Source organism: Rana temporaria, chromosome 2 (assembly GCF_905171775.1).
Source record: "Rana temporaria chromosome 2, aRanTem1.1, whole genome shotgun sequence".
Lineage (NCBI taxonomy): Eukaryota > Metazoa > Chordata > Amphibia > Anura > Ranidae > Rana > Rana temporaria.
In genome coordinates, this window is record NC_053490.1 from 130,804,633 (window position 1) to 130,828,937 (window position 24,305).

Sequence of the window (24,305 nt, forward strand, 5' to 3'; positions counted from 1 at the left end):
CTGGAGATCCTCCGGCAGAGGGAAGTGGCAGAGAAAAAAAGCAGAGTGTTTCAGCGTGGCACACGGTAAGACTTCACAATATAAGAACCGTGGTGAATATGCGCCCTCGGTACTATCATGGATTTAACGAAAGCAAACTAAGCTCTAGTTGTGTCAGGTGTTACCAGTCCTAATGTTTTGGGATTTTTTGGTGGTGGTACAGGGGATAGACTCCTGTTATGAACACTGATTCTGCCCAAAGTTGTCTGAGCCATGTACCATGTGTTTTTTTACTTTAGAGATCTGTGCTGATTGATTCAGAATGTCTCAGTTGGTATGTAGTGGGGCTGTGTCTTTTGCTGAAGGACATTTGATTTGTCTGAAAAAAAAACACGAATTTCTGTCAAAACTCCCTTTTTAGCAGGATAACTGGGCAAACGCATTAGTGCATAAAAATATGTTCTTACATGTCTATGTGGTTGTCTGTGTGAGTTCAGTCAAGTCAGTTATTTACCTCATGTGCACTTTATTCGTTTTAATGATCTCTCCATATTCATAAGGGCAATAATAGTACCCCCCCCCCCCCCCTTCTGAGTCACCCTTCGTTTCTGCTCAATACTGACCTCTAAGCACCGTCCCTAGGTTAAACCTCCTACCCACCTCTGAGTATCACCTCTTTTAGAAAATACAGAACCAAGTATCATTTTGTACTACTAAGTGATTTGCATGGAATTTGTTCATGATAACCAGAAAGACAGTAAAATATATTCCCCTGCAGTGAGCAACAATAGACCCAACCCCAGCAACAGTGGTACCACCCAGCAATGATAGGCCTCACCCAGCAACAATAGATCCCCCACACAACCATACACCCCCCCCCTGAAACAATAGACCCCCAGCAGCAACAGCAGATCTCCCAGCAGCCAGCATCAATAGACCCTTCAGGAGCTGACAACAATGGACCTCTCCCTCAACAGTAGATTCCTCCCAGCAACAAGAGACCTACCCAGCAATAATATACCTCCATGCAAACGTAGATCCCCCAGCAGAAAGCATCAATAGACCCTCCAGCACACCCCAGCACTCCTTGCCATACATATATACATTCATTGCTGGAGGTGCCGGAATGGGTTCCCCCATATTCCCACTGGAAAAAAGCCCTGCATGTCAGTAAGATGATTTCTTTAACTGTATTTTATGGAAGCGGTAAAGTGATACGTTTAGACAGATGTACTACAGGGTCCACATATCTTCGTGGTTGAGACCTGACCAATGTGGCAACAGCAGTAAAAGTTTGGTTTCTGTTCACAGGCATTCGCGATTTGGTGGTTCCTACATTATTCAGGGTTTGAAGTCAATTGGGGATAAAGATCTCATATACCATAAGGGACTTCACAATGTAAGTGTCAACTTGGACCATTTTTGCTTCTAAACTCTACATGTAATCGGTTGGTGGGAAACTAGTACACCTTCAAATCTGAAACTATAAGTGACTTATTTACACTCTCCAACACTTTGATTTTCTCTTCTTCCTCCATTTTGTCCCCTAATTTTACAGTTTAACCACTTCCGGACCGCCGCATGTACATTTACGTCGGCAGAATGGCACGGACAGGCACATTGGCGTACCTGTACGTCCCTGCCTAGACGTGGGTCGGGGGTCCGATCGGGACCCCCCCCCCCCCCCGGTACATGCGGCGGTTCCCGTGGCTGTTCGAGCGATCCGGGATGAAGGGGCGGCTGTTCATTTTTGTCCGCCCTCCGGATCGCTCTCAGCCAATCCGCGCGCTCCCCCTGCGTGTCACTTCCTCCTCCTGTGTAAACACAGGAAGAGGGAAGTGATGTGATCTCTCCTCTCGGCGGTATTTTCAACCGCCGCTGAGGAGAGATCACATCACACAGTGAGTCTGCACAACACTACACTGACACCAGGACACACAGGCACATTAACCCCTTGCGATCACCCCACCCCCCTGTCACAGTGTCACTGAATGCAGTGATCATATATGTACTGATCACTGCATTTAGTGTCAGTGTGACAGGCAGTTAGTGTTAGGTCCAGGGTAGCCCCTGTACCCCCCCCCCCCCTAATAAAGTTTTAACCCCCTGATCACCGCCCTAGTTAACCCTTTCACTCCCTATTGCCAGTGTCACTAATCGATCATTTTTCTGATCGCTGTATTAGTGTCGCTGTTCCCGCTAGGTAGCTATTTTTTTTTTTTTATTGCGATTTCTTTTTTTTACTAAAGACATGTGGCTGAATACATTTTGGCCTAAATGTTTGACTAAAATTTAGTTTATTTGATTTTTCTTATAACAAAATTAAAAAATATTGTTTTTTTTTTTCAAAAATGTCGCTCTATTTTTGTATATAGCGCAAAAAATAAAAATCGCAGAGGCGATCAAATACCACCAAAAGAAAGCTCTATTTGTTGGAAGAAAAGGATGCAAATTTTGTTTGGGAGCCACGTCGCACGACTGCGCAATTGTCTGTTAAAGCGACGCAGTGCCGAATTGTAAAAACCCCTTGGGTCATTTAGCAGCAAATTGGTCCGGTCCTTAAGTGGTTAAAGTGAACTCATCAGGACCTAAGATGTACCCAAGTTTAAAAATAATGCTAAATTGCAGAAAAACGGCAGTGCTTAGGAACCTTGAGCGCTAGGTTTTTTAGCCTGTGTGCATCCAATCCTGAGTTATTCCTCTCTGGGGGGAGAAATCGATCTGGGGAACCCCCCCCCCCCCAACTGTTGAAGTCTGTAGCAGGCTAAAGCAGAGTCTGCAATCTGGAAAGCTACATACTAAGTGGTATTCGGGTTTAACACTGTATGCATTCAGGGTCAAATACTCAGAAAGCAGGTATTTTCACATGAGTATTTCAGCCTGCCCTTGAATTTAACAGGCTGTAGTCAGCAGGGCTGGTGCTCCCGAGTACACTAAAACATCAGGATTGGAGGAACACAGACTAGGTGCCTAGTGTGCAAGGAGTCCTATAAGTAACTGCTTTAATTTATTTCTAGCTCCTTATTGAGCCTTTGAATCCTATATGCCCAGGATTTGACTTCTGCCTAGTCATCATTAAGCCCTTTTTTTTTCTATCATCCACCAGTCAGCTAGAACTTTTACTGGCACTGAAATGATGTACGAAGGATGAAGTGGGTCTCAGTGCCAGCTTGGGTGGAGGTTATTGTCCTGTGTACATCCTGGGCCTAGCATGAAGGGCTCCACAAAGAGACAGAAATTCATTTGAAGTTTTAGGCTGGGTTTACACGTATGCATATTGGATGTGGATTTCACCCGCATCCAATTCGCATGATAGGAAAGTTGTGACCGGCTCTCAATGGTTCACAGACCTGGGGCAGCCACAGTTTGCATTTGGAAAGGGTCCAGTGCGTCTTTGGCTCCAAATCAGGTGCGAATTAAGACCGAAATTCAGACCTGATTTGCACCTGAACAGGGACGCACCGGACCACCTGCTGTGAGCCGTGGCCGCAGCAAGTGTTAACCCAGCCTAAAGAAGGTACTTGCAGGTGGCACGAAGGGGAGGATTTACTAATGCTGGAGAGTGCAAAATTGCAGCTGTGCATAAAAACCAATCTTTGCACTCTCCAGTTTTAGTAAATCAACCCCAAAGTGTCTGTGCTTCAGCAAAATTGTTACCATTAAATACCTTTAAAACTGTTACAGGTTTACTTTAAAATTAATGCTTTACATCAGTGGTTCTCAACCCTCTAGTGACGTGGCCCTTGATAAAATTTCCCAAGATGTGGGGACCCCTAACGGTAAAATAATTTTTGCAGCGTGGGTTGTAAGCACTCAAGGCAAGACAAGCAATTTGCGCCCCTAACCCATGGACATTTAGTGCTCCCTGGGTCCCTTCCACTCATACAGTATTGAAACCCCTTATGGTACATTTTAGGATGTACCACTCTTTTTCTCTTTGTCCTCCTTTCTTTCCCTTTTATCTTTCTCTATCCGAATTTCTTGTTTTTTTTCTTCCCCATCACTCTCTCTAGCAGTCTTTCTTGTTCTTTCTCCTATTCTTTCTCTCCCTTTTTCTTTGTTCCTCCCCTTATTTCCCTCCTCCTTCCATGTATTCTCTATTTTTCCTTCTCTTATTCCTTGTTGTGGGGGGGGGGGGGGCATATACATATATAATATGTATATGCGCTATGTATATGCGCTCCTTATTGTATAGACCAGTCATAGGTAGGGGCAGTGACTTTTGTTTGTTGTATTTGTCAGGCAGCGCACTGGCACCTTTGCTTCCATGTGCTGGGGTGTTCAGTGTGCTCCTGCCCCTTTAATGAGGGCTGGGCTACCTCCAGTCACCTGCCCCTTATCTATCTATCCATCAGCAGTCATGTGCTCCTACCGAGGAGACTTAAAATGCAATGTTATAGTTAGGACTGCAGTATACAGAGAGCCTTGACGGGGGCCTGCAGCTTACACATGCATTTGCAAAAGCGTGCAACTAAACCTCTGTTTTTAACGCACACTGTTAGACAGGTGAATTTGGTTGGTTGCTGATTGGTCGGTAAGTTTGAGCCTGGATATTTCATGTTTTTGTATGTATATGCACCCTTTCCAGCAATCCTTATTGTATAGACCAGTCATAGGTAGGGGCGGTGACTTTTGTTTGTCAGCTGACCTCTAGTCTCTGCCCCCCAACCATGCTGTGAACTGAATGGGCAGCTGCGAAGATGCTGAGTGGGCAGCCGTAGGCTCCAGGAACAGCCCAGCTGGGCGTTCGCAAAAGGCTGGGAGAGCAGCGCGGGCTTCAGGAACAGCCCAGGATCCTGTGACCCCTGTCATTCGACCCCCAGGTTGAGAACCACTGCTTTACATGAATCGGTAGGACACTTATCAGCATTAACAAATCACAATATTCCTTTGCTTTAGCCTGGGTTCACACTATAGCGAACAGACATCGCATGTGATTTGCACACCCGCACTGTGGTGCCGATCACATGCGATGTCTGTGCAATGCCAGTTCAGCCATACAGTTGTTTGGCTGAACTCGCATTGGAGTATTTTTTCCCGCACTGTCCCCACCCATGCGTTCCTATTTCTGTCCGAATCCACATTTTACACTGCGATTTGTGAACTATTCTGGGGGTGTCATTAACATTGTATTGACACCCGCAGCGGTTTGCAGAGGGCAGTGTGAACTGCCTGCGGGAGAGATGCGATGTGAGAACCGGGGCTGGAATTGCGCTGATTTCCGCATCACTATAGTGTGAACCTAGGCTAAGACTTCCTGATTTTCCTTTCCATAAATTAAAAAAAGAATAGGGCCATGTGGTGGCTGTCATTATTGAAGACAGTCTGTTTTCAATCAACAGTGACATTGGAGGCCCCAAAGAGCTGCCCACATTAGACATCAATGGAAAAAAAACACGAATAAATATTTATAGATTAAAATCCTATAAATAGAAGCAGACTTTTAATACATTAACATAATTTAAAAGGCTGTTTACATTAAAGTGGATGTAAACCTGATTTATGAAAGTTGAGCTGGTCACAAACTGTATATCTGCAGTCTTTTGTTATCTCTCTCCAAAGCACTGTGTTTTGTAGCTTTCTGTAGCTCTGTCATTAGCCTGATAACCTCTCACACGTTCGCCAAGGCGGGAGATAGAAGTGTGTGTCGGGGGAAGGTTGCTATAAATAGATTAGCATTGCCATCTAAGAGCAGAGCTCTTCTCATTCCTATCTTCCTTTGCCTATGAGGAGTGGGGGTTTGTGCCTTTTCTCCAATCGGCTGTATGCAAATAATCCACTCCCAGTGCTAACCAGGAAGAGAAACATTTTAACAGGACGTGCACTTTCTAACGTGTATATACCATATTCTTCGCAACCTGACCCATTCGACTGCTTGGGCTGCTCTGTCTTCTGTAAATGACACTGAAGGCCAGGAGATCGCCTGGCGCTCATGGGAGCCGGCCGGCCCGGTACATGGCGACGGGGGGATGCAGGCCTGGTAGGCATGGTCAGGTCAGTATTCACTCCTTAAGACGCACTGACATTTCCCCCCATTTTTTGGGGGGGAAAATAATGCATCTTATGGAATGAAAAATATGGTATACAGATGAAGACAGCAGATATACATGTAAAACTTATATAGGGAGATTTGTTTCATCTCTGTGTATCATCTGAGGCTGTTCACTTCACTGAGTATATGTGAGGGTTTACATCCACTTTAAGCGGATCTCTTTCACAAGGAAAAAAAACAGACTAAGGTGCCTCATTTTTATGTTGTGTAATACATTGTATTTCCTAAAAAATTTATAGCAAGTAATGTTGTTGCTGCATTTTTGACAGTTCAAAAATTATACTCATGATCTTGGAAAAGAATTAAGGAGAGTCCCTAAAAGAAAGCTACAAGCCAAGGATACAGAGGCCGGCCGCCGCTCTGCCCTCAATGTGCGTCTATTCCTCAAGGAGTTTTGCATTGATTTCCTGGAAAACTGTTATAACCGGCTTATGTACATTGTGAAGGTGAGCATGAATATCCTCTTACTTTTCTGGGATGTGTTTATTTTATTAGGTTGTGAGTGGAAACCAGAGCAATAAAAGGAAATCTGCGCCAATAGGGGGACCATCATAACAATCTCCACTTTTAGGACTTTAGGGTATAGGACTAGAACATTACATAAAATAGAAGTAGCTGGACAAAAAAGCAAACATTGATTGTATCATTTGTTGGGATCTCCTCCTATAGGATCACCTAATTCGGGAGAAGGCTCAGCAGCATGATGAGACCTATTACTTGTGGTCTATGGCTTTCTTCATGGCCTTCAATAGAATTTTTCGTTTTCGACCAGAACTTGTATCTGAAACGGTTAGCGTAAGAACATTCCATTTCATAGAGCAAAACCTCACCAACTACTATGAAATGATGCTGATGGATAAGAAAGAGGCTACCTCTTGGGCGCGCAGGTAGGATTCCTTTTTGTTTTTTCATTTTTTCTTGTACAAAGTGTTTTATTGAAAAGTTACATTCAACAGTGCAATACAAAACGATTGTGGACAGTAGGAAACATAGGTGTAAAAAAATATATATAAAAAATAAAATGTATATAAGAATAAAATAAATAAATAAACTAGTAAAAACAGAACGATCATTACAAAGCTCAATTAGAAAAAAAACCTTGGAAGTCCAAGGGTGGTCAGGTGAGGTCAGCAGGAGATTGACATCTGATCACAAGACAGGTAAGTGAAAATCATGATAAGCTAGATTAGCATGCCAATGATCTCGCAGGACCATGAGTGAAAACATCAAACGTCAAACAGTGACATTCAAAATAATAAAAGAAAAGGAAGAGGAAAATATATATATATATATATATATATATATATATATATATATATATATATATATATATAATTAGGACTGTGCAAATTAACTTTTAATTAATCGATTAATCTTTAATTTTTTTGATCGATTAAAATTATTTTGATTGGTACTCACCTCTCCGCCGGCTTCGGGGCCTTCAGGGAGTTCCGTCGAGATCCAGTGACGTCACGGACACCGGCGGGTCTTGCCGTGTCCATCTGAAGGGCTCCTTTTGCTGTGCCTTCATATCTGCATGCCGGCGGGACCTTACTATCTGCCACACGCAAGGGCTGTTACACTTCCCTCTATCACCCTGGGATTTTACAGCCATCCACTGGGAGTTGTGATAGTTCCCTTCATGGGACATCTACATGCTGACAGACTGATGTTAACCCCTCTGGATTCAGCAGTGGTATCGTTGTACACATTTTTATACCAGTATCATACTTGGCTAAATGTGTTTGACTGCTTTTGTTACCGTTTGGTATTACTCGCACCATGTTTATGTAGCTACATGGATTTTATCTCCAGTGCAATATTTATTTGGTTACCTACTTAAAGACTATAAAAGTTTAAATGCTATTCCCATCAAGCGCTGCCTTTGTGTGTTTTTTCCAGTTGTTGGTAGCTGCATTGGGAATCGGCCTGCAAGGAGATCAGCTAAAAGTATTTGGATCTGTATGTGCGTTATAATTAATCGAAATTAGTCGATTAATCGATTAAAAAAAAAAATGTTTTCAAAAAATTTTTGATCAGTAACAGCCCTAATATATATATTTAAGTATCATCTGACAGTAGCTGAAGAGAAATAAAGAAAAATGTTTCCCTACAGAGCAGCAGAGCATATTTCCATTCCCAACAGGACTAAGCCAGTGGGCCAGAAAAAAAAATGTAAAGGAAGAGAAGATAGGCAAAAGTAGAAAGGAGAAAAAGAAACTAGAATGAGAGATAGTAAGGAGGAAGGGAAGGAAAAAGAAGAAAAGAGAAAAAAAAAAAGGGGGGGGGAAGGGGAAAGGAGACCATGGGGTGGGGGAAGCCGAGAAGTAGTGGGTCAAATCGTGAAGAGTGGTCATGAGCCACCCAAGGCTGCCAGATTCTGAGGAATTGATCATGATTATCTGATAACACGGCCGTCAGTTTCTCATTTATCATGATGTCGTTCACACAATTTTTAACGGCCTCGAAACTGAGGGCCGGCGATTTCCAAGCCCTAGCTATGGTCAATTTAGTTGCAGTAAAAATATGCGATGGCAATTGGCGTTCCGGACGGAGGAGTTCCGTGATTGGTTTCCAAAGAAGGGCCTCAAATGGGTCCCTCCTTAAATTGGTGTTAAAAAGATTGCGAAGGAGCGTATAAACTTTGACCCACAGTCTGCACACCCTGGGGCAGGTCCACCAGATATGTGCCATTGTGCCCTCCTGAGAACATCCACGGAAACATAAGGGAGAATAGGACGGGATAAAAGTTGCCAATCTGGCTGGGGTATAATACCACCTGTAGAATACTTTATAAGCATTCTCCAAGAAGAGAACATTTCTAGAACATTTGGATAGAGCAATAGTCATACTCCGCCAATCCTCTGGGTCAAGCTGTTTCCCCAGTTCCGCCTCCCACTATAAATGATAAGGTCTCAGCGGAGGTCTTTTAGAGGAAATTATGGCTGCATAAATTAAGGAAATTAGACCAGAGGATTGGGGGCGTGATCTGCAAAGGCTTTCAAAAGGGGTCAACGTATAAGGGGTAGGTTGGGACCTTATAAGTTGCAAAAGAAAATGTCGGAGTTGCAGATAACTATAATGCTCCCGAAGGGGGATATCCTGAGAGCAACGCAAGGTTGCAAAAGGGACAATCCTAGTAGGGGTGAACAGGGAATGAACATCCACGAAACCATTCTGGGTCCACCATGAGAACTGCAACGGGTTGTCACATCCTGGTGGCAATAGTGGGCAATGAAGGAGGCGCAGTAGGGGAAGATGGGGGGAGATCAGGCCCGCAGAATATTTAACCGTATCCCACAGCCAGAGCGAGTGAGCCGGACAGGGACCTATAGTGCTAGGACGTTGCACTCGAGAGAGCAAGGGGAGAGAAGCTAAAGGTATCGGGTGAGAATCCACTACATCGATGGTGGCCCACAATGGCATTTGTTGTTGCTCATGAAGATGAGAAAGGGGGGGCTATACCCGCGGCCATATAGTAAGCCAGCAGGTTGGGAACCGAGAGACCACCATTGACTTAGCAGGCATATAAAACCTGTCTCTTGATCCTGGGCCTTTTAGAACCCTAAACAAACTGCAGGATTTTACGCTGATGTATATGTAAAACGTGAGAAGGAACCTGGACCGGCAAGACTCAAAACAAATAAAGCAGTTTTGGAAGATAAGTCATGCGGACAGTCGTAATTCCGCCAAACGAGGACAGCGGGAGAATAGACCAGAAGGAGAGCATAGCGCTCAATTTCACAAAAAGTGAAGGGAAGTTGACTTGGTATAGACCCGAGTAGCTCGGGGTGAGCTTGATCCCTAGGTAAGGCAACGAGGTCAGCCATTGAAAAGAAAATGCAGCTTGAAGGAATTCAAGCTCCGAGGGCGGGAGATTGATTGACATGGCCTTGGACTTGAGATTAATTGATAAGCCCGAAAACATGGCAAAGTCATTTAAGAGAGAATGTAGGTTAGGGAGGGAAATTCTGAGATTAGTGACAGTAAACAGAATGTTGTCCGCAAACAAGGACAATTTATGCGAAGTATCCGCTATGTCCACGCCAGATATGTCCGGGTGGGATCGGATAGCTTCCACCAAGGGTCACACCCCTGATGGGTACCCCTCTTGATAGGGAAGGTGGGCGATTCAAAACCATAGTATTTTATTTTGGCCTGAGGGGAATCGTAAATAGCTAAGATCCAACTCAAAAAGGAGAAGCCAAAGCCATAGTGGTGAAGGACCCGTGTCAAATATGGCCATGACAATGTGTCAAAGGCCTTATTAACATCCAATGACAAAAACATTGTTTCCAAGGATCTACTTTGACCTATGTGTAGGACTTGAAGAAGGCGTCTAATAGCGTCACCTGCCTGCCTACGTGGGACAAACCCCACCTGGTCCTTCTTAATTAAACGCGGGAGAAAGGAATTCAAGCGGTTGGCCAAAATCTTCGTCAGGATTTTCATGTCTATGTTGATTAGGGAAATTGGTCGAAAGTTGGCCCAGGAAGAATGGTCCCTATCAGGTTTAGGGATCATAACAATGTTAGCGGTCAGCAGGTTCGGTGTCAAGGGGTGACCCCCCCTTCACGGAATTATACATAGCTGTGAGTTATGCGGCAAGGACGTCTGCCTATTTCCGGTAGTATAATGCCGTGAAGCCATCCGGACCCGGCCTTTTCCCCACCGTCAGCTCTTTAATGCACTGGAGGACTTCCGAGACCTGAATGTCCCGGTCCATTAGGGACGTGTGGGTTTCTGAAAGGGTAAGGACAAGCTCGACAAGAAGGAGTTGAGGCCTTGGGTGGATGCTTGGTCAGGGGGAGAATAAAGTATAGTAAGGCGATGACGGAATTCGTCCAGAACCCACTGGGGATTGCCTGTGAGAATGTTGTGGCGGGTGCGTAGAGCAATGGGGGCAAATTTTGGGGTAAAGGTACGCAATTTATTAGCCAACATCGAATTAGGTTATTAGCCTTGGTGTACCACTTCTGGCAGGCCCAGCGTAAGCTACGTTCTGCTTCATCAGTCAAACAGAGGTCCAGATCCGTGCGGGCCTTGTCTAATAGCCTACGGTTGGCAAGTGTGGGAGACAGCTTGAAGGCCGATGACAAAGCCTCCAGACGCTGCTCCAGCGCACGGCGGGCCTGGGCCCTCTCTCTCTTGCGCTTCGATGCCAATCGAATAACATGACCCCGAAGCACAGCTTTATAAGCTTCCCATAGAGTCACCGGGGATGAGATGAGACCGTCCCTGAATTAAGGGCAAAGTATTCCACAGAAGCCTTGTGGATGTCACTAAGGATCTCTTTAATGGACAAGAGGGAGTCGTTCATCACCCAGGGGGATTGTTGCGGTTTACTAAGCAGCGAATGACAGACCGTTAATACTGGGTCATGGTCCGACCATGGAACAGCTAGGATAGAGACCGAGTCAATTAGGGGAAGATGCTTACGCAAAACAAACATGTGGTCAATCCTAGAGTGAGATCGATGGGGGTGGGAATAATGGGTATAATCTCTGCCGCGGGGATGGAGCTCTCGCCAAATGTCCACCAAGTCCTGTTCTCGCAAAGAATGTTGGAATTTTTTTGCGGCCGGGGAAGGGGATTTATGGTCTGATGGATAGTTGTCAAGCAAAGGGTTCAAAGACACATTAGTCGCCCGCCAGTAAAAGGGTGCCTTTCTGATGGGACTTTAACAGGGAGCAAACGTGGATCAGGAAGCGCCCCGGGTTAAGTAGGACATGATGGTCACCTCATTGTCCTGTACAGTACCTTGCAAAAGAAGGTACCTGCCATCTGGATTCGCTATCTGTTTACTGCAAATAAATGGGACCAATTTGCGTATGGCAATAAGGACCCCTCTCTGTTTATTAGAAGCGTTTATTAGAAGCGTTAGCCAAATAAACTTGGGGGTAATCAGCAGCAAAGTATTTGGGACAAGAGGAGGAAGAAAAATGGGTTTCCTGGAAACACGCTATATCTATATTCAAATGTTTAAGATATTTAAAAAATGTTTCTCTCTTATGAGGGGAATTCATGCCCTGGACATTCAGGGACAACCATCGGATGGTCATGAGATCAAGAATGTACGCCTGTAGAGTACTCCGCCCACCAAAGAAGAAAAAAAACAAGACAATTGAAATAAACATTGAAAACTGCGATGCAAGATCTTGTGGGCTGTTAGACCCACAGACGGTGGGACTCTGACCAACTCATAGGGGGGGCAGTAGTCCATTGGAACCTCCGGCCTACAAAGTTGTTTTTTCATTTTTTCAATGATTAGTAAGTTGCCAGTTGTCAAACGCACCCAGTCAAGGAAGACCTCTTGCCTGTTTGTCCCATGTTATACATGTGTATGTACAATCTGTTTTTATGGTTGCGCTTTCCTGGCATATTATTGGTTTCTCATCAGACTGCTCAATGACAATTTAACGTGGTCAGGGCCAATACACATTTCTGGAACCCTATCATTTTTACAAGATTTATATTGTGCAGTGCTTTTCAATGCAAAGGCAGACGGTACAGTTGCAATACAATTCAATACATGAGGAATTGGAGGACACTGCTCGTTGGAGCTTACAATCTAAATGGGAAGGTTAAGGGATACAAAAGGTGATAACTGTAGGAGATGAGCTGATGGAGAAAAAAAAGTACCGTTGTTAGGTGGAGGCAGCATAGATATGATTTTTAGTAGTAATTCTAAAAAAGGACATATTTACTTTTTAATCAATATGTAGTTGAATAGCATGTGTGTATTTTTTAAAGGTTAGCCTAAGTTCACACGTATGCGGTATAGGAAACGCACTGTGTTTACGATCCGCTGCGGGTGTCAATACAACGTTAAAAACGCCCCAGAAGGATTGCAAACGCAGTGTGGTTTGGCCGCACTGGATAGCATAGTACAAAACAACCACACACTGCGGTTGCTGCACGTCTTCTGAAAAGGTGCCTGCACTTCTTTGGTGCAATGTGGTGCGATTTGAGCCCTTTTAAAATAAATGGGCTCAAATCTCACCACACTGGATCACATGTGGGTTATAGTGTAAACCCGGGGGTCATGGTTTGAATGTGTGTTGATTAATATTTAGCTCTAATTGGAAGCATTTCATTGAATACGAACAGACTTGTTTGCCATCTTTTTAACAGTGTTTTAAATCCATTTGTATATCTGTTTTGTATATGTAGAATGCATCTTGCCCTAAAAGCTTATCAAGAAATTATAACTACCATCAATGAAATGGATCATTCTAAGGATGAATCTGTGCGGGAAAGTAGCAAAGTTATTAAAAGTGAGTTCTACTGAGTTTTGATGACTCCCAGTTTACATTGTCTTCTTCTAAATCAACCTTTCTAGTGCTGTGACCCCGTAATAAAATTTCCCAAGTTGTGGGAGCATGGGTTGTCAGCACCCAAGACAAGAAGTTTGCCCTCCTAACCCATGGACATTTAGCGCCTACCTGTATTCCTTCCACTCTTATAGTATTAAAACCCCCTATGGTACATTTTAGGATGTATCACTCTACTCTTTTATTTTTTTTCTCCTTTCTTTCCCTTTTCTCTCTATCCAATTTCTTGTCTCCCCCCCCCCCCCCCCTTATCCTTCTCTCTAGTTGTCTGTCTTGTTCTTTCTCTTAATCTTTCTCTCTCTCTTTTTCTTTGTTCCTCCCACTCCTTTCCATGTATTCTCTATTATTCCTTTTCATACTCCTTGGTAGGGGGAATGACATGAGTGGCAGTGCTGGCAGGGAGTTGGAATGAGTGGCAGTGCTGGTGGGGGGGGGGAATTGGTGCTGGGGGCAGTTCTGATCAGCCAACTTGGGTGCTCTTGATCAAGATCACCTGCTGATCTGAGAACTGTAGTGGGGACTTTTAATGGCAATTCTAATACAGGTAGTGTTATTTACTGTGTCTCCAGCTCTTTGGAGTCTCACAGCATTAGCACCTATGCCGAAATCGGATCCACTAGGCCCTCCCACTTCACATTCCTCACCAGTCACCTGACCTCTAGAAACAGCCCAGGATTCATGACCCCTGGCAAGTCGTCATTCGACCCCCGAGTGAGTCCTGACCCCAAGGTTGAGAGCCACTGTTCTAAATATAGTATAGTATGTTGGTATAATTGTTTTACAGTCTAAACATTGTATTGCTATAAGTCTTTTCTTTGTATCCGCAGACAATATATTCTATGTGATGGAATATAGAGAGCTATTTCTTGCTCTGTTTAGAAAGTTTGATGAAACAAAACAACCACATTCATTCTTAAAAGATTTGGTAGAAACAACCCATTTGTTTCTCAAGATGTTGGAAAAGTTTTGCAAAGGAAAGAGAACCATAATGGTCCAGGTAACATCTACAATGAAATTAAACTACCATATTTTTCGCTCTAAGACGCACCTGACCATAAGACGCACCTAGGTTTTAGAGGGGGAAAACAAGAAAAAATATATTTTGAACCAAATGGTGTACTAAAATATTTACCAGTGACCATGAAATGCAGCCTAACCTGTGCCAAAGAAATGCAGCCTAACCATTGCCAATAATGCAGCCCGACCTGTGCCATTATTGTGGCCTGACCTGTGGCACTACAAGTCCCAGCAGAGCAGGTTGGCATATTTCAGCCTCCCACAGAGGCACTACAAGTCCCAGCAGAACAGAGGCACTACAAGTCCCAGCAGAACAGGTTGCCATATTTCAGCCCCCCACAGAGGCACTACAAGTCCCAGCAGAGCAGGTTGCCATATTTCAGCCCCCACAGGAGGCACTACAAAGTCCCAGCAGAGCAGGTTGTTATATCCCCCCCCCCAGCACAGATGCACTACAAGTCCCAGCAGAGCGAGCTGTCACCTGTCCTCTAAACACAGCATTAGGAGACTGCACACACTCACTCCTTGGCTGCCATAAACTCCTCCCCACTCTCCCCTTACAATAGTGTCCTACCTCATGTCGCGCTGCATAGTTGCGCTCTCAAGACACGTCCCGGCTCGCAGACCCCGGCCGCGAGTGTGCACCGACTTTATCTGTGTGGGAGGAGGCCGCGGGAACGGGGACTCCTAAGTACAGGTGGGGGGGGGTGGCTTTGTGCGGGGGCGTCTTTTTGCCGGCAATGGTGGGGGGGCGTTGACAGCGGCGCCGGGGAGCGGTGCCTGATTTACATTCGGACCATAAGACGCAGAGACATTTTCACCCATATTTTTTGGGGGAAAAAGTGCGTCTAATGCCGCGTACACACGGTCGTTTTTTGTGATGAAAAAAAAACGAAGTTTTTAAAAACGTCATTTTAAATGACCGTGTGTGGGGGAAAACGTAATTTTATGTCTTCTAAAAAACAACAAAAAAAAAATTCGAGCATGCTTAAATTTTTTGTGTCGTTTTTCAAAACGTTGTTTTTTGTGTCACAAAAAATCACCGTGTGTAGCTAAAACGACGTTTTTAAACCCGCGCATGCTCAGAAGCAAGCTTCAATGGAAAAGAGTGCTGAACGTAACTGCGCTTTGCTAGAGCATTTTGAAAAAACGATGGTGTGTAGGCAACGTCGTTTTTGAAAATGACGTTTCAAAAACGTTGTTTTTTTATTTCACACAAAATTACGTTTTTTTTTCATAAAAAAAAAACGACCGTCTGTACGCGGCATTATGGTCCGAAAAATACGGTAGTTTCAGAATGCTACTTTAAAATAAACTTTAATGAGAAAATTAGGCTCTGATAGATCACTTTAGGCTGGCCCCCTTTGCAGATAAAGCTATGTTAAAAATGAACAATAAGGGCCAGATTCACAAAGCACTTACGCCGACTTATCTCGAGATGCGCAGCGTAATTGAAATTTGCGCCGCGCGTATCTTTGCGCCTGATCCTCAAAACGAGATACGCCTGAAATCCATGTTTTTCCGTCCTACCTAAAATAATTACACCGGCGTTTCTTCGCACGCAAAATACGCTAGACACACCACTGTTTTGATAGGCAAAGATGCAAATGAGGGAGATAAGGCGATCCACAAAATTAAGTGTGTGCGGCGTAGATTTCATGGTGTAAAATTACACTTTATAAAAGGTGCCCTAATTTTACACCAGCCGTGTAAAGGTCAGCTAAAGCAACACCATTAAGGAAGAGCTGAGCACACACACTTGCAGGACAACAATCTGTATGCCAACATGCCAGGGGCATCCATGCTCATAACTATACTAGTGACTTTAGTAACCGAGGGTACCCCCTCTTCTGAGGGAACAGCAGTCAGGAGACGCCTCGCAGAATGCATCTTTGCACAGTAAACACACACATTAATAATGTCACAATGAGAATGCATGCATGCACACCCACTGTGGTCCCTAGCACAGACACATCACATGCACATCTAATTGGATTAGATCCAAGTACCCCCAATGGTACTTGGGAGCAGTAACGCCACGGCTCCAATTATGTCACTGTGCATTCATACACCATTCACACGGACCTGGGATCACTTCTCCCTGGTCCTGGGGATCCCTACTCCACCAAAACTGAGGGTGACACCCCTTATTTAATCAGGAATGCCACCCCCACATTCACACATCATTCACACACATAAAACAAATCATAAGTACAGTATACTAAAAAAATAAAAAATCCAAAAGTAACCCCAAAAATTAACTGCGGCGGCGTGAGCTACGCCTGGGCCGGCCACGGGCACGGCCCACCAGGGGAGACTCCTGGGGGGGGGGTGAGCAGGGGAAGGAGGAGACTCATGGGGGGGGGCTGAGCAGGGGAAGGAGGAGCCTCCCCTGGTGACTGTCCTCCTGCTGGCCTGCCCTCCAAGGCCACTGCTTTCCTGGTCAGACTGAGAGTGAGGGCAGCCGTATTGGCCTGGACAGCCCGGGTGTTGTCCTGGACAGCCTGGGTCAGGGCACTCACCTCCTGGGCCACGCCTGTTGTGGCGGTCTGCAGGTCACAAAAGCATGTGATGACCGCCAAGGAGTTTGTGGCCACATCAGTGATTGACTCCTTAATTGAAGCCAGGCTGTCCTCTATCTGGGTCAGAGTCTGGTTGATCTGACCCAGATGGCGGGTCTGCCGTGCATTGTCCCTCTGCAGACTGGCCGGCAGAACCTCGGCCACCCCCCTGGTCCTCTAGGTCGCCATCCTGCCTGCAGCTGAGTCTTGTGGCCTGGGAGGAGGGGAGAGAGAGACCCTTGTGGGTGGAGGCCTGTTGGGGGAGGAGTGGGAGGGGCTACCCCTGATGGTGGCCTGACTGCTGCCAGCCTCAATGTCCATATCTTCATCCTCAGCCTCCACCCCCTCATCCTCCTCCCCCTCAACCTCCTCATGAGGGGAGGTGTGGCCACTGCCCTCCCCTGGGGAATCCTGCCATTCTTGGGACTCTTCTGCAGCCTGTTGTCCTGGGGATGGTGCATCCTGGCCTGATGGCCCAGCAACCTCCTGGCCATCTGTGGAGGACACAAAACATTCACAGGTTGGAGGATCCACACACTTGGCACATCTTCCCTTCTCCCACCCACACATGCTAATCACCAGATAGAAAAACCCCAAAATTACCTGTCCTCACAGGAGAATCAGATTGAAAGCCAGGCAGGCCCACCACCTGCTGTGGGTGGAAGCACCGGGCCACTGCCCATTCCTCCTCAGTCAGCCTGACGGGGCAGGGTGTGCCTCCTCCAGTGCCCGTGGCATGGGCATTGATCTTGGCCATCTTGTCACGGACCAGGCTCTTAAGATCGTTTATCTTCTTTTGAATCCCACTGGGGGTCTTCGTCCCCCCCCCCCCCCCCCCCGCATTGATCTGATCAGTAATTTTTTGAATGCTCGCCTTCCTCCTGGCCGGGAGGGTGTTCCGGCTCTCAGGGCCATGCAAATAACGCCCATATCGGGTGATGGCCCTAGCAAGAATCTGCTTTTCTGCGACTGAAAAATTTAACTTCCTGCGCTTCGGTGCCATAACAACCAACACTCAGCACCAACAAAAAACAAACACAACAAACAAACACAAATACTCACAGGACAAACACACACAAAAAGCAAACACAACAAACAAACACAAATACTCACACAACAAACACACACAAAAATCAAACCACACAAGCAGACGGCTAATACAAATTCAAAAACAAACTCAGAAAAAACAAACAGAAAATACACTCAGAAAAAAAACACAGCTACTACACTCTACTACTCCTCCAAATCTTTTAACTAACACTAAACTCACCAACACACACCAACAGACGACAGAGCAAAAGCAACTTGCTCTAGGAAAGGGGAACACAGGGATGTACTTTTGCAAGGGAAGTGTGTTTGTCTGGGGATATTTATACACAGGGCGATTCTCAAACTAAGTATGCTTGGCCTTTTTCCTATCTCACTGATTGCGCCGAGCCAAGTTCTGCACATGCCCAGTGAGGTGCAGATTCCTGTGCGCATGCGCAGTACGGCCGGCCCTTCATTTGCATGGGGTCACGGCTCATTACAATGGAGCACGCCCACTTCCTTCCCACTTGCAATAACCCCGCCTTGCGTCTCGGAATTTAAGTTACACTTGCGCAATTTTGGGCGCAAATGCGCTGTGGATACGGCACTTGCGACACAAAATGAAGGCACCGTAACTTAAATGACATACGTTTGGAGTAACTTAATTTGTGCCGCTGTTTGTGAATCTGGCCCTTAGTGCCTATGCTGTTTAAGGCCCCTTTCACACGGACGGATAGAATGGTGCTTTTAGCTGCGGATTCTACTGCAGCTAGAAGCACACAATGCTTTCCTATGACACCTTTCACACACTGCTTTTAGCTGCGGTTTCGTTACCTGCGGTTTGGTGCGAATAGAAAAAATAGAATTGAATGCGTCCAGGTACGATTTGGCGCAGCTATCTGCACATAACCGCAGGTAATCGCTTTGCACTGTGTCAGCTGCGTTTGGTATGAATCTTGAGGTGGAACTCCACGCCAAATTTTAAATTAAAAACCGGCATGGGTTCCCCCTCCAAGCACATACCAGGCCCTTCGGTCTGCTATGGATTTTGAGGGGAACCACGTACGCTGAAAAAAGGCGTGGGGGCCCCCCCAAAATCCATACCAGACCCTTATCCGAGCATGCAGGTCGATCAGGAAAGGGGGTGGGGACGAGCGAGCAAGAAGACCCCTGAAGTCGGAAAATGAGTGTAGTGTATTTTTTTTTTTTATATTTTTTTTTCTCGAGGTGAATGGGTAGGGGTACGATGCACCCCATACTCATTCACCTAGGGTGGGTGAGCTGCGATTTGGGGGCCCTCTTATTAAAGGGGGCTCCCGGATTCCGATAAGCTCCCCGCCCGCAGACCCCGACAACCAACGGCCGGGGTTGTCGGGAGGAGGCCCTTGTCTCCAACATGGGGACACGATGCTTTGGGGTGGGGAGGCTGCAGGGCACCGACTTTACCAAAGCACCCCCCCATGAGGGCATGCGGCCTGGTACGGCGCTCGCTCTTCCCCACCCCACTCCAGCCCTCCATCCAGCTGCCGCACAGTTCACCCGGAAATCTCCTGTGTGGAAAACAGGCACCCGCGTTCATCTATGCAGCACACGCGCATCCTTGCAACACACAGCAGCTGCTACAAGGGGACTTCACAAACACGGCTGAGAGACTGACTGTCCTTTGGACCCCATCCATATGCCTAAATACAGTAACTTCTATGTGAGTACTTTGATGCTGTCTATACATTAAAGTTTACAGTCTTTTCTAAGTGGCGCCTGTTCTTGTTGTTTTTCCATATTCACAGTGGTGGGGTCGGCGGTGAGACCGGTTTTGGCCGGGGCTCTGGTGTCGCAGACACTTGCAGAACCGGCTAAGTCCCTGTTGCAGGAGCTGGAGGCGCAGAATGCTTCTGAGACCTGTGTGGACCTGGCTGACCAGTTGGTGCAAGGCCTAAAATTTGCCTGTGAGTCGGCCCTGGATACGCTCCCCTTGCTCTCCAGGGCCTCCGCCTATGCGGTGGTACTACGCCGCCTTGTGTGGCTAAAGTGTTGGTTTGCGGACCAGTCCTCTAAGAAGGCCCTGGTGGATTTGCCTTTTAAGGGTGAACGGCTTTTTGGGGCGTCCCTGGATGACATCATAAAAGATGCCACAGGCGGTAAGAGCACTCTGCTCCCGCAATCTGGGAAGGGTAAGGAGCCTCGCCGTAGGCAAGGGCCCTCTTTTACTACCCCCAAGCGTTTTTTTCGCCCGCCAAGTACGGCAGGAAAACGTTTCCAGGGTGCGAAGGCGTTCACTGAAGGGCAAAAGCGCCCCTGGTACCGCAAGCCCAACAAACCTGCCTCCGCATGAAGGTCTGCCCCACCCACATCTCGGGTGGGGGGCCGGCTTCGCGAATTCGTGGCTCGGTGGAGGTCTCTTCTTTCCGACCGTTGGGTTTGCAAAGTAGTTTCCTTGGGGTACAAGATTGGTGGACAAAAGAGAAACTGATTTTTTTTTTTCCTCCGGATCGCCTGAAGGATCTGTCAGGGGCTGTCCAGGATCTGCTGGTCAGGGGAGTGATTGTGCCGGTTCCCTCAACGGAACGGTTTCAGGGGTTTTACTCCAATCTGTTTGTAGTCCCCAAGAAGGATGGGGTCCGTCCAATCCTGGACCTCAAGGCCCTCAATTGCTTTGTCAAAGTGCAAAAATTCAGGATGGAGTCGATTCGCTCAGTAATGGCAGCGCTCCATCAGGGGGATTTCCTAGCGTCCTTGGATATCAAGGACGCGTACCTGCATATCCCCATATGCGCAAAACACCAGAGGTTTCTGCGTTTTGCGGTCAGGGAGGACCACTTTCAATTTGTGTCCCTCCCGTTCGGCCTGGCCTCAGCACCGCGGGTTTTCACCAAGGTGCTCGCCCCTATTCTGGCCCTGCTGCGGCAGCGCGGGATCGCTATCGTATGATACCTGGACAACCTTCCTCTGAGAGCTTCCTTAAGCTCAGAGTTAGAAGAGGACGTGTCTATCACCTGTCAGACCCTCCGAGAATTCAGTTGGCTATTGAATATCCAGAAGTCAGTACTGGTACCGTCTCAGCGGCTGGAATATCTGGGAGTTACGTTCCGGCTCTGTCGGCGGTGTACATTCCGGGGGTGTTGAACAGGCAAGCCGATTACCTAAGTCGCCAAAAGCTAGACCAAGGAGAATGGTCACTACACCCGGAGGTGTTTCAGAGTCTGTGCCAAAAATGGGGCACTCCAGACGTGGACCTTCTAGCGTCCCGTCTCAATCGGAAGGTGTCACGATTCGTGACCAGGTCGAGGGACCCGTGGGCGGACGCGTAAGACGCGTTGGTGGCGCCATGGGGTCACTATCTCCTAATATACGCCTTCCCTCCCCTGTAGCTTCTTCCTCGCCTGCTGCGCAGGGTGGAAGCCGAAGGGATACCAACAATCCTGATCGCTCCAGATTGGCCGCGCCATCCCTGGTACGCGGACCTGGTGCGTCTGGTGGCAGACGTCCCCTGGCGTCTACCCCTGAGAGAAGACCTTCTGTCGCAGGGTCCTATCTTTCACCCTGCTTTACAGTCGCTGGCTTTAACGGCGTGGCTGTTGAGAGCCAGGTGTTGAAGGACCGAGGCCTGTCGGGCTCGGGGATCTCTACCATGCTACGAGCACGGAAGTCCAGTTCACGAAAGATTTACCATCGTACGTGGAAGGCCTACATCTCTGTGTGAAGAGATGAAATGGCACCCCCGTACATACGTGATGTCCCGGATTCTGCTGTTTTTATAGCGTGGAGTGGATAAGGCTCTCGCCTTATGTACGGTTAAGAGTCAGATTTCGGCTCTAGCTGTCTACATTGAGCGACCATTGGCGGCGCACTCCTTGGTGCGTATGTTTGTGCAGGGGGTCCGGCATGTGGCCCCTCCTGTGCGTCCTCCACTGCCTCCATGGGACTTGAATTTCGTTCTTTCGGTGCTTCAAGAAGCTTCGTTTGAGGACATTCGGAAGATTCCTTTGTTGACTGTGTCCCAGAAGGTGGTTTTTCTGGTGGCAATTACCTCGGTCAGACAGGTATCTGAACTGGCGGCCTTGTCCTGGTCATCCATGAGGATAAGGTGGTGCTGCGGCCGAAGCCATCATTCCTTCCAAAGGTTGTTTTGGCTTTTCACATTAATGAGGACATTGTTTTGCCATCCTTATGTCCTCGGCTGAAAAACCCGAAAGAGGCCACTTTGCATTTCTTGGACGTGGTTCGGGCCCTATGGGTGTACTTGTCTGCTACGGCTCCGTTTTGGAAGTCGGACTCACTGTTTGTGTCGGTGACTGGTCCTAAGAAGGGTCTGGTGGTCTCATCGTCCACCATTTCTAGGTGGATCAGACAGGTCGTGCTCCAGGCCTATGCCCTAAAGGGGCAGGCGCCTCCCTTTTAGGTTACGGCGCATTCGACCAGGGTAATTGGTGCCTCTTGGGCTTTCCGCCATCAAGCGTCTGTCTTACAGGTTTGTAAGGCGGCGACCTGGTCGTCAATCCACACCTTCTCAAAATTTTACAAGGTGGATGTGAGTGCATCTTTGGATGCCTCCTTTGGCCGCAAGGTTTTACAGGCGGCCGTTTAAGGTTGAAGTTCATCCGTTGAGGAACTCTGGTTTGTTTAGGGTGAAGCTTGGTTTGCTGTGTTGTTTCCTACCCCTCAAAATGTTTTGACACTGTTTGGGGACGTCAAGGGGAGGTCAATGCTGCTGTGTCCGTCCATGAACGGAAGAGAAAATAGGATTTTTGTACTCACCGTAAAATCCATCTCTCTGAGTTCATGGACGGACACAGCACCCACCCCTCCTTTGTTTGTACTGCTTGTTTACAAACTGAGGCTGGATGTTCCAGAGAGTGAGATGTACCCCTGGGAGGTGCTGTACTGAGAGAAGGGTTTTTAACACTTGAAGTGCTGTTTTTTTCTGCCTAGTCTCTCCTGAAAGGAAGGATATATAACCCTAAGGTCAATGCTGCTGTGTCCGTCCATGAACACAGAGAAATGGATTTTACGGTAAGTACAAAAATCCTATTTTTTGCGATTCGGCACTGCGTCGCTTTAACTGACAATTGCGCGGTCGTGCGACGTGGCACCCAAACAAAATTGTCCTTTTTTCCCCACAAATAGAGCTTTCTTTTGGTGGTATTTGATCACCTCTGCAGGTTTTTATTTTTTGCGCTATAAACAAAAATAGAGTGACATTTTGAAAAAAAATGAATATTTTTTACTTTTTGCTGTAATAAATATCCCCAAAAATATAAAAAAAAAAACAATTGTGGATTTAACCACATCCAATTCGCATAGAAGGAGAATGTGACAGGCTCTCTATGGAGTGGGTTCACATATCTCCGGGGAGATGCTGTGCATTTTTATGCCTCTGTTTTAGGGCCGAATTCAGGCAAAGATTCTGCCCTGATTCGTCCCCGAAAAGGAGAACAGGTGCTGTGCGATCCCCGGCCTGTTTAGGTGTGAACCGAGCCTTAGAGAGTGAATTCTGATTGATTGCTGTGAAATACAGGAATTAAACATTTTTACTTTTCAAATTAAACTTATTTGCTGAATAAGGCCGATGGTGTCAAAACATTTCATAGAAACCTGAAATCTGTTCTTGCTGCCAATGTTGTAATGAATCAGTTTGTTTTTTGTATTTATTATCATGTCTGTGTGTGGTTGGGTTTATTCAGTGATGCAATGAGGAATATTGTAAGTGCAGTAACCCAGAACAACAAACCTGAATAATCTTTTATGAATCCTACTCCAAATAACTGAAATCTGATTTATTTTATAACTGCACATTGTACACTATAATGTCATTTATAGTCTTATTCAGGGCTTTGAAGAGTGTCTTATAATACTGCTGATGACAACTTTGTGTCCAGTAACAGGAAGTCTGATGTCTGTGTTCTCTTTACATAGAACCGAAGAGTTAAAAGAAAGAAGAAGAAGAAACCCAGCAGGAGCGAGGAGCAGCAAAAAAGTCCAGAAGAGTTGGAGGAAATTTGGAAATCACTTTCTGAGAGGTTGAGCAGCTGTGCTATGGTAATGCCTGTTTGTTGCTGGGAACCAATTGTATTTGTGGATAGGATTTATTTTCTGATTTTCCTGTCCAATTAAACTAGGGTGCAGAAAATTTGCCAGAAGAAGTTGTTCCCTTTGATGCAGCCTCTGAAATACCTGTTGAAGAGCAAAGGAGTGAAGCTTTGGTACGAATTCAGAACGGCCTTTTAGGTGGGCAAGCTGCAGAGTCTCTTGTTCTGCTCCGTTCTGCCAGGTAAGCATTGTACTGCTGTACTTGTATCAGTTAATGTGAAAATAATTATGTAATAATGCTTACCA

The 24,305-nt window shown here is 46.4% G+C and overlaps 1 protein-coding gene across 2 annotated transcripts in view; it reads left to right on the forward strand.

Annotated features, from left to right (window-relative positions):
- TIMELESS (timeless circadian regulator) overlaps positions 1 to 24,305 on the forward strand; it is a 189,821-nt gene that overhangs the window by 82,910 nt on the left and 82,606 nt on the right. For both annotated transcript variants that reach the window (XM_040341046.1, XM_040341047.1), the window contains exons 9-16: positions 1 to 65; positions 1,291 to 1,378; positions 6,301 to 6,477; positions 6,701 to 6,918; positions 13,205 to 13,308; positions 14,193 to 14,362; positions 23,886 to 24,008; positions 24,089 to 24,240. The exon at positions 1 to 65 is cut by the window's left edge and continues 69 nt beyond it. In XM_040341046.1, the coding sequence (XP_040196980.1) occupies positions 1 to 65; positions 1,291 to 1,378; positions 6,301 to 6,477; positions 6,701 to 6,918; positions 13,205 to 13,308; positions 14,193 to 14,362; positions 23,886 to 24,008; positions 24,089 to 24,240 (1,097 nt within the window). The remainder of the gene's footprint in view (positions 66 to 1,290; positions 1,379 to 6,300; positions 6,478 to 6,700; positions 6,919 to 13,204; positions 13,309 to 14,192; positions 14,363 to 23,885; positions 24,009 to 24,088; positions 24,241 to 24,305) is intronic.